At 60.0% G+C, this 8,178-nt stretch overlaps 2 protein-coding genes across 2 annotated transcripts; both read right to left on the bottom strand.

Moving 5' to 3' along the window:
- Positions 1-348: 348 nt before the first annotated feature.
- LDBPK_181350 (heat shock protein, putative) lies at positions 349-2,817 on the bottom strand (the record flags this gene model as incomplete). Its single annotated transcript, XM_003860101.1, has 1 exon — positions 349-2,817. One exon carries the CDS (start codon positions 2,815-2,817, stop codon positions 349-351), a length of 2,469 nt encoding a protein of 822 aa, XP_003860149.1.
- A 1,307-nt stretch (positions 2,818-4,124) lies between these two features.
- Positions 4,125-7,010, bottom strand: LDBPK_181340 (hypothetical protein, conserved; the record flags this gene model as incomplete). Its single annotated transcript, XM_003860100.1, has 1 exon — positions 4,125-7,010. One exon carries the CDS (start codon positions 7,008-7,010, stop codon positions 4,125-4,127), a length of 2,886 nt encoding a protein of 961 aa, XP_003860148.1.
- Positions 7,011-8,178: the final 1,168 nt, after the last annotated feature.

Here is an 8,178-nt window from a genome sequence, read left to right as displayed (position 1 = left end):
GCACGCACACGCGCACGACACGAAATAATAATAGAAAGAGAAGCGGCAATACGAGAAAACAAAAAAAAAACACAAAGGAGAAAGAAAGAGAACCCCAAGAATACGGCGAGTGAATGCATGTGCGTGTCCGAGCGGGGAAAGATTTCGCGTGTGCTCGCATGCGTGCCGCCGTGATAGAAAAACGGCAGAGGGATGTCAAGGAGAGGAGGGAAAGGATGAGGCGGGCAGAGGACAACGTGCGTAGTGAAGTGCGACGGGCATGCGCACCCACGCAGGCGGCACCCCTGCCATCACACATCTGGCCTTCCACCCTCCCTCCCCTGTCGACACCACCCCCCCCCTTATCGCTTAATCGAGCTCCGGTGCGTTCGTCGGCGCAGGCACTTCATCAGAAGCCTGATGTTGGGGCTCGGCCTCCGCACCCGCCGCCGCCTCAGCTGCCAGATCCTCCTCAGCATTCTCCGGCTCCTTGCTCTCCTTTGGCTTCGGCGGGGCCGGCTTCGACATGACTTTGTTGATGCCATGCTCCACCTCCGACGCCTTCTTCTCGAGGTCCGCTTTCGACAGCGTCGTGTCCTGCGTCTTGGGAGCCGCCAGCATCGCCGCAACCTGTTGGTCCACCCACGCCTTCGCCTGCTCGGCCGTGGCCGCAGCCTCTTTCAGCTCCTCCTCGGTGATGTGCTCCTTCTTACCAATGAAGTCGAGCGCCTTCTGTTTGGCAGCCATAATGCGAGTGTGGATACCCTTCGCCGCGAACTCGACCTCCTCGCGCGTGCGAAGGCGGTTGTACGCGGCGTCGCCGATGGCACGCAGCGTCTGTACGCGGCGCTCGTACTCCTCGAATGTGGAAAACTCGCCGTCTTCGTAGAGCCACTGCTCATCCTCATCGCACTGGCGCACAAAGTTGGCGGCCGCATCCGGCGCGGCGTACTCGATCAGCATACCACCCGACGAGAGACGAGGGCGAAAGTCGAGAATGTAGCTTTCCAGCTCGTTCTTCTTTATGCGCGTGCGAACGATGCGGGAGTCGCGCTCGTACATTTCCGCCTCGGCCTTGCGGAAAAGCAGCACAGACTCGCCGCTGTGTCCAAGGATCTCCACGCTTGGCTTCACTGACACGACAATCGCAGCCTCCTTCGTCTTCTTGACCGGCTTGGACGGCTTGGGCGGCTCGGCCAGCGCCTCCTCGTTCTCCTTCCCCGGGCCCTCGCCGTTCGCGGCGGCAGGGGTAGCGTCCGGCGCCTCCTCGACCTCGTACACGTCGATCGCCTCTGCCTTCTCCAACTCCACCACACCATCTGGCTGGATGCAGATACGGACGCGCATCTCGTTCACCGCACCCTTCGCCTTCGAAGGCAAGCCCATCTCCCACTCACCAATGATGTAGTTGCACGGCTGCACAATCTCCTTAACCCCCTCGTTTTCGTAATCGTAGAAGGCGTAGATCTTCGGCGCACTCGAGCACGGGAAGCGCACGTCCAGCTTCTTCGGGTAGCTGTCTGCCGCCCCCAGCAGCTTCACGACCTTGTTCACGTGCGGCAGGAAAGGCACGGAGCTGGGGGAGCGTGGGTTCTCGGCGTGGTAGCCCAGCAAAATCGGGTACGTTGGCAGCTCCGATACCTTGAACTCGCGCACCTGGAACTTCGGCGAGAGCATGGCCGCCACAATCGCGCACCCGCGTGCCGTAGACTCAGACGCGTTCAAAGTGAAGCTGGGCCCGCGGCCCAGCACCTCCTCCACCAGCCTCTTCATCATCGGAATACGGCAGCCACCGCCGATCATCTCAATGGAGTGGAAGTCATCGCGGCTGACGCCCGCCTCGGCAAAGCCGCGCTCGATCACGGACTTGATGGAGTGGAGAACATCCTGGCAGAGCGACTCCATGGTGGCACGCTCGAAGACTGGAATGCTGACGTCGATGTCCATCAAGTTCTCGACGTTCAGCGGCGCCGATTGGTTCGCAGACAGGAGGTATTTGAGCCGCTCGCACGCCTGCAGCAGGCGCAAGCGAGCGCGCTTGTTCTGCGAGACGTCGACATTGTAGCGGGACTTCACTTCATTCAGCATGTGCTCGTAGAGCAGGTAGTCGCAGTCACGAGTGCCAGTGTTACGGTCGAAGGTGCGGGCGAGGATTTTGCAGTTGCCGCGCCAGAACTTGCACACGGAGAAAACCGTGGCGCCATATCCGATGTCGAGAATGCCGACCACCTGCCCCTCCTCCATCGTCTCCTTCAGCGAGGCGCCGCGGAAAATGCCGTAGTCCACCGCTGACGCAGTTGTCTCGTTGATGAGGGACATGCAGTGCAGTCCCGCCACCTCAGCCGCCTGGTACATGAGGCGGCGCTGCTCCGCGGTGTAGTAGCACGGCACGGTAATCACGAAGTCGCGCACGTCTGCCTTCACGCGTGGGTCCGTCGTGGCAGCCTCGTTGACGTAGCTGCGCAGCCGCTGCAGCATCATGGCCAGCACCTGCTCCGGGTAGAAGTGCTTCTCCTCGCCGCAGTAGTTGACGCTAAACATGAGCCGTCCACATTTGTCGCCAATGATGTTGCACGTCAGGAACTTGAGTTCCCGAGAGAGCTGGGGGTCGTCCATGCGCATGCCGATGAAGCGCTTGAGGAAAAAGACGGTGTTCTGAGCATTGCGGACGTAGCGGTCCAGCCCCTGCTCACCGATAAACCGCTCATCGTCGAGGAAAGAAACAATGGTGGTCGTCTCGCGCTTGCTGACCTCGTTTGTCACGATGTCCACCCCGCCGTAGCGGGTGATGGCCACCGTGGAGTTGACGTTGCCGAAATCGACGCCGAACACAGACATGACACTGATGCTTCTGGTCGCTGTTGTTTTACGTCTTTTTTTTTGCCGTGTCGTTGTGCTGTCTGCGCTCTGTGCTTGGTTCCGTGCGGCGTAAGGAGAGACGGGACGGGTGGAGAAGAGGTATGATACCTGCTGCTGGAACTAGTATCGAGATCTTTAAGTGAAGGTTGTGAAGAGACGGGCTATAGTGGTTGTGGGGTGTGCGTGACTACCAACCCAGGCAGGTGACGGTTCAGACGCAGGCCGGCAAGTGTGGCGGGAAAGCAAACGCCAGCAAGCACACACATGAGTAGAGTGCCATATACAAAAAAAAAGATGAAGAGAGAAGAGAAAGGGGGGAGTAGGGTGGAAGAGGGACGCATCTGAGCGCGCACTTGCGCATGTGTGCTCTACTTTCCCGCCTTGATCTTCTTGCGCGCAGTTCCCTGATGAAAGATTGGGGAAAGGGAGGCGCCAATGACAGGCGAGCCTATGCTTCACCACAGCAGCAGAAGTAGAGCAAATGGAGGGAGAGTACACGCCAGAGAAGCGGCGCGCACGCATACACACATCGGTGAAGACCATCATATCCGCGCACGTATGAGGGGCAGTGAGGGAGGCGCAGCAGTAGGCGCTTGCACGTGCGCTCCCTTTCTTTCTCCCTCTCTCTCGAGCACCTCATGCAAGGGCGGACAGCGGATGTGTCATTTCCTTCTTGACACCGCCGCTCTCGGCCGGTGCGTGTGCCCGTTGTTGCTGCTTGTGTCTTTTCTGTCACTCAGAGAGGGAGGCAGACAGAGAGCAGCCGCACGATGGCCTTTGGCGCTGTTTTCTGGTTGTTGGTGCATGTGAGCGTGGGTGCTTGTGTGGGAGTGTCGAGTATGCGGCGTAGAGCCACAAAGGCAAAAAAAAGGCAGGCGTCAAGCCACAATCTACCTTGCCGTCGCCATACAAGGATACCTTGGCCAGCAGCAGCAGCAGCAGCAGCGCCGGCAGAGAAGCATTCTACCACCATCACCACCCCTCTCCTCCTCCGCTGCTGCTGCTGCTGCTGCTCGTGCCACGGGTGCTCACACACAGCCTCTTCTCGCTTTTCCTCTTCTAGTCTAACAATCACTCGTACGGAGCAAAAGACAACCAGGCACAGGTACAGGCACAGAGGCGGGCGCCACATCGGTGCACCAGCCCCTCGCCCGCCCCTCGCATCCTCAGCAAACGCGAGCGCACCTCCATGCGGGGCATCCCGGCCGCCTCAATGCCTTACAATCACACTACAATGATGTACACGCATTTTGCCCCTTCTCTCTGTCGTCCTCTCTCTCTCGCAATCAATGCCACGGGCGAAACGGTGAGGACGCGGAGGGCCGGCCACCGGCACCGTCCGACTCTGCGCCGGCCCCGCCGGCGTTATCGGAATGACCGCTGGCATTCGTGAGCGTGTGGACAGGGCTGCGATGCTGTATCGACTGGGGCGTGCTAGACGGCGATACCGCCGCAGACAGCTGGGTGGCGGCGCGACGAGGAGCGGGTGCTGGGGGAGCAGGAACAGCTGAGGAAGACGCCGGTGGCACACCAGTGGCCGCTATTGCACTCTTACTAGTAGTAGTGCAGCGTCCGGTCGGATTGGTGTTGCGAAAGACGTGATACCGTGCGCTATTCTCTTTGGCTGAGGACACTTGGCCACCAATGCGCTGCGCCGCAGCGCTGGCCTCCCGACACACCCGCTCAAAGTCGTCCTCGCGCCGCGCCTGCAGCTTCGCGTCTTCGAGAAAGGCATCGAGCTTTTTCGATAACTGATCCCGCTCGCGACGCAGCAGCTCAGTCTCCTCCTTCGCCTTTAGGGCGTCACGGCGAGCTGCTTCAGCAGCCTGGCGTAGCTCCGGCAGCTCCCGTAGACGTCGCTGAAGATCCTCCATCTGTCTGTGCCACTGCGCATCGCCAACAGCGCGCTGCTTGAGCGCCTTCACCTCCTCGCGCAGCCCCGTGCACTCCTTCTGGATTAGCTGATATTGCTCGTGCAAGCGGATGTTCTCGCGCATCAGCTGCTCCTTGTCCTGCGTCTGACGATCCTCGGCCATGCGAGCTTTCTCCACCTCGGCGCAGCGGGAGCGCAGCGTCTTCACTTCCTCTTGTATCAAGGCCCGCGCCTTCTCAGCGGCCTTCCAGTCCGCGTGCAGAGTCGCATAGCGCCGCTCCTGACTCGACTTTTCGTTCGCCAGCGCCGTGGCCAGCTCCGCTTTTTCCTTATCGAGTACGTCACAGCGCCTCTGAAGCTCCTGCGCGAGAGTGCTGCCCTCGCCAGAAGCAGCGCGGAGCTGATCCGCCTCCACCTGGGCGCGCTGCCGCTGCTCCACCACCTCCTTGTATTGACCGCGCAGCCGCTCCAGTTCTTCCTGCATGTGCGTCAGATCTCTCTGAGCGGTGCGATGCTCGGCCAGGGTAGCACTCTCGCGCGCTGCCGTCTCCTCGCTCTCTCGCACCGCAGCCCGGGCTGCCTCCTCCGCCTCGCCTAGTTGGGCCCGCAACGATGCCAGCTCCTCCTCCATCACCGCCCGCACCCGCTGCAGGTCGTCGCGATGGCGTCCCATGGCCGCCGCCTGTTCGGCGGCAGTTTGCACCTTGTAGGCCTCGTATTCCTTACTCCGTGCCTGCAGATTGCGGTCCGCAACGTCCAGCTTCGCGGCCGTCTCCTCCAACCTGTGCTGCAGCGTTGTCGCTGTGTCGTCTGCCACCTCGCAGTCGTGCTCGAGCTCACGTACGCGGGCGTCGTACTCGTCCTGCATCGTCCGCTGTGTCGCCTTCATCTCCGCTACCACAGCCTCAGCGCGCAGCCGCTCCTCGCGCAAGGTGTTGTGAAGTTCTTCTATCTGCGACGCGGCATCGCGCAGTGCGGCGTCTGCCTCGGCCAGAGCACTTGTCTTCCGGCTGCTCACCTGCTCATGCTGCGTGCACTGTCGCTCCAGCTCTTCCAGCTGCCGCTGCATAGAGCCGTTGGCCTCCAAGAGCTCCGTCATCTCCGCCTCGTGCGCGCGTGCCAGCACCGTCTGGGACTCGACCAGCTGCTGCGCCTTGCCAAGCCGCTCCGTCATCGTCTCCAGCTGCCGCTGCACGTAGGCGTGCTCCTCCATCGGCACCGACCCACCCTGTGTGGAACGCAGCTTCATCTCAGACAAGACAACAGCGTGCTCGTTCTGCAGCAGCGTGAGCTGCTGCCAGAGGTCCTTGTTCTCGGACATGACCGCCAGCAGGAACTCGTGTGTCTCACGCTCGACACCGTCGCGGTAGTCCGTCCATTGCTTGTCCACATCGTCGAGAGCTGCCTCGGCACGCTTTAGTCGAGCGTCGACATCCGTGGCAGCCGAAAGCACGGAGCTGCGCGCCACGAAGAAGTTTGTCTGCGACTCTTCGCTAGACGCTGCCAAGGACTCCAGCGACGTCAGCAGCCGATCGACGAGGGCCTGATGGGTATCGTGCATCTCGGTCTGTATTCGGCGCACCTCGACAGTGGGAATGAAGTGGGACCGGTCTTCCAGTCGCAGCTGCACCTCCTTCGGGTCCAGCCCCTTGCTTGCCTCGAGCTGCTGGAGGCGGCGCTGCAGGCGCTCCTGGGCCCACTCCGCCTCCCGCAGCGCCAGCCGCTGCTCTTCCCGCTCCTTCTGCACCTGATGGCGCTGGTTACGCTCCTTAACCAGGTGCTCCTCCAAAGTCTTGACGTCGCTCTCGGTAGAGGTCAGCTTCTCCACTGTTGTGCTGTAGCGGTGAGTGAGAGACGTGTACGCGGCCTTCTGCTCATTGAGCTGCTGGCGCGTGTCGACAAGGCGGGCGTTGGTCTCCTGCAGCTCTGCCTTGAGTCGCTCCGTCTCGCGATGCACCTGCTGCACCTGCTGTTGCAGGAGTCTTCGCTGGAAATCTAGACTGGCCTCGCTAACGTAGGGCTGGCCGGCCGCCCCGAGCGACGTCGAGAGGGTCTGGGTCGGCGGCGGCGGCAGCGCTGCCGCTGCCAAGGGATCTGCGTAACCGTCATGGGCACCACAGTGCTGCGACGCCTGCAGGTGTAAGCCTCCCATAGCAGCTCCCTGGCGAGACGGGCTGCCGCGCTGCGTTTGCGTGGTCGCCGAGCCGCCATTCACGGAAGATCGATCGGCAGGAGAACCGAGCAAACTCGGATCAGCATCCTGCAAGGGTATTATGAAGGCGTCTTTCCCAGGCATCATATGCGGCGCGTGTTAAGGAGGCGTGTATGTGGATGTATGCGTGAATGTATGTAAGCGGTCTACTCTAGCGAATAGGCGCGCATGCGTGTCTTTGCGTCGGTGTTGACGAACACACCCATGCACATGCGCGAGTGCTTTCAGGCAACGATCAATTTGACCAAAACGATTTTGACCACTTGCCGGCGTGGTAAGGGCGAATAAATCGCTCAGCGGCGAGAGGGAGCACTGCTGAGGGACGCGATAGCGACGGGGCGCGTGCGGTCGCGGTCGGAGCAGCGCAGGCACACACGCGCACACCGCAGAAAGCGCGCCGGATGAAAAGAGGGAAAGGGCAAAAATGAGGGCGCTGGAGAGGGCGAGAGAATGTGCAGGTGATAACCGGCATGGAGCAGGAGACACGCATGAGCGAGTTACCGTTATGTCAAGCACCTCCACTATCTGTGTGCGTGTGTGCGTGTGGATTAACAGAGAAGAAAAGAAGGGAACGAAAGAGAGCAGCAGAGGAGTCGCGTCGTGACGCTTGATTTTTTTGCATTCATTGCTTCGGATGCAGCAGTGCAGAGAGGGGAAAAGACACGCACGCAGAGTGGTTCTTCTTCCCTTCCTACGGCGTCGCTTGCTAACTCATCGCTCACGTCCACCACCATCACCACCTAAAGTGGCACCTGACCGAGACGAGATCCTCTTTTTGCAAAAAAAAGAGACTGTTGCCCATTCCCTTCCTCCCTGTGTGTTCGTAGCCCGTTGCTGTCGTTGTTGTCATTGCTTTTGTCGTTCATTTTGGTTTCGGTGTCCAGTCTTAGGGAAAGAGCACATAGACACACACGCACATACACACACAAACGCAATATCGCGCATACGCCGATGCGCAGAACCACACACGCACACACAGACATATAGACAGATGTATATGCATATATATATATATATATACGCGCTCGTCCATGTTTGTGCGTCAGTGTTTGTCGTCCAGCAACCACGCGTGGGGCAGACGCCCGACTAGGCGACAGAGCAAGTCGAACACACGTACAAGCACACGTACACAGAGAGACGAGCAATTAAAGGATTTGAAATGGAGATAGACCTCCGTAAAGTCACCTACGGGTACTATATGTATATGTGTGTATAGATATATAAATGCGTGTGTATGCATGTGTGTGTGTGCCCA

The sequence above is a fragment of the Leishmania donovani genome, chromosome 18 (assembly GCF_000227135.1).
Source record: "Leishmania donovani BPK282A1 complete genome, chromosome 18".
Taxonomy (NCBI): domain Eukaryota; phylum Euglenozoa; class Kinetoplastea; order Trypanosomatida; family Trypanosomatidae; genus Leishmania; species Leishmania donovani.
Note: the sequence above shows the minus strand (reverse complement) of the source record. Positions and strands in the feature narration are given on the sequence as shown.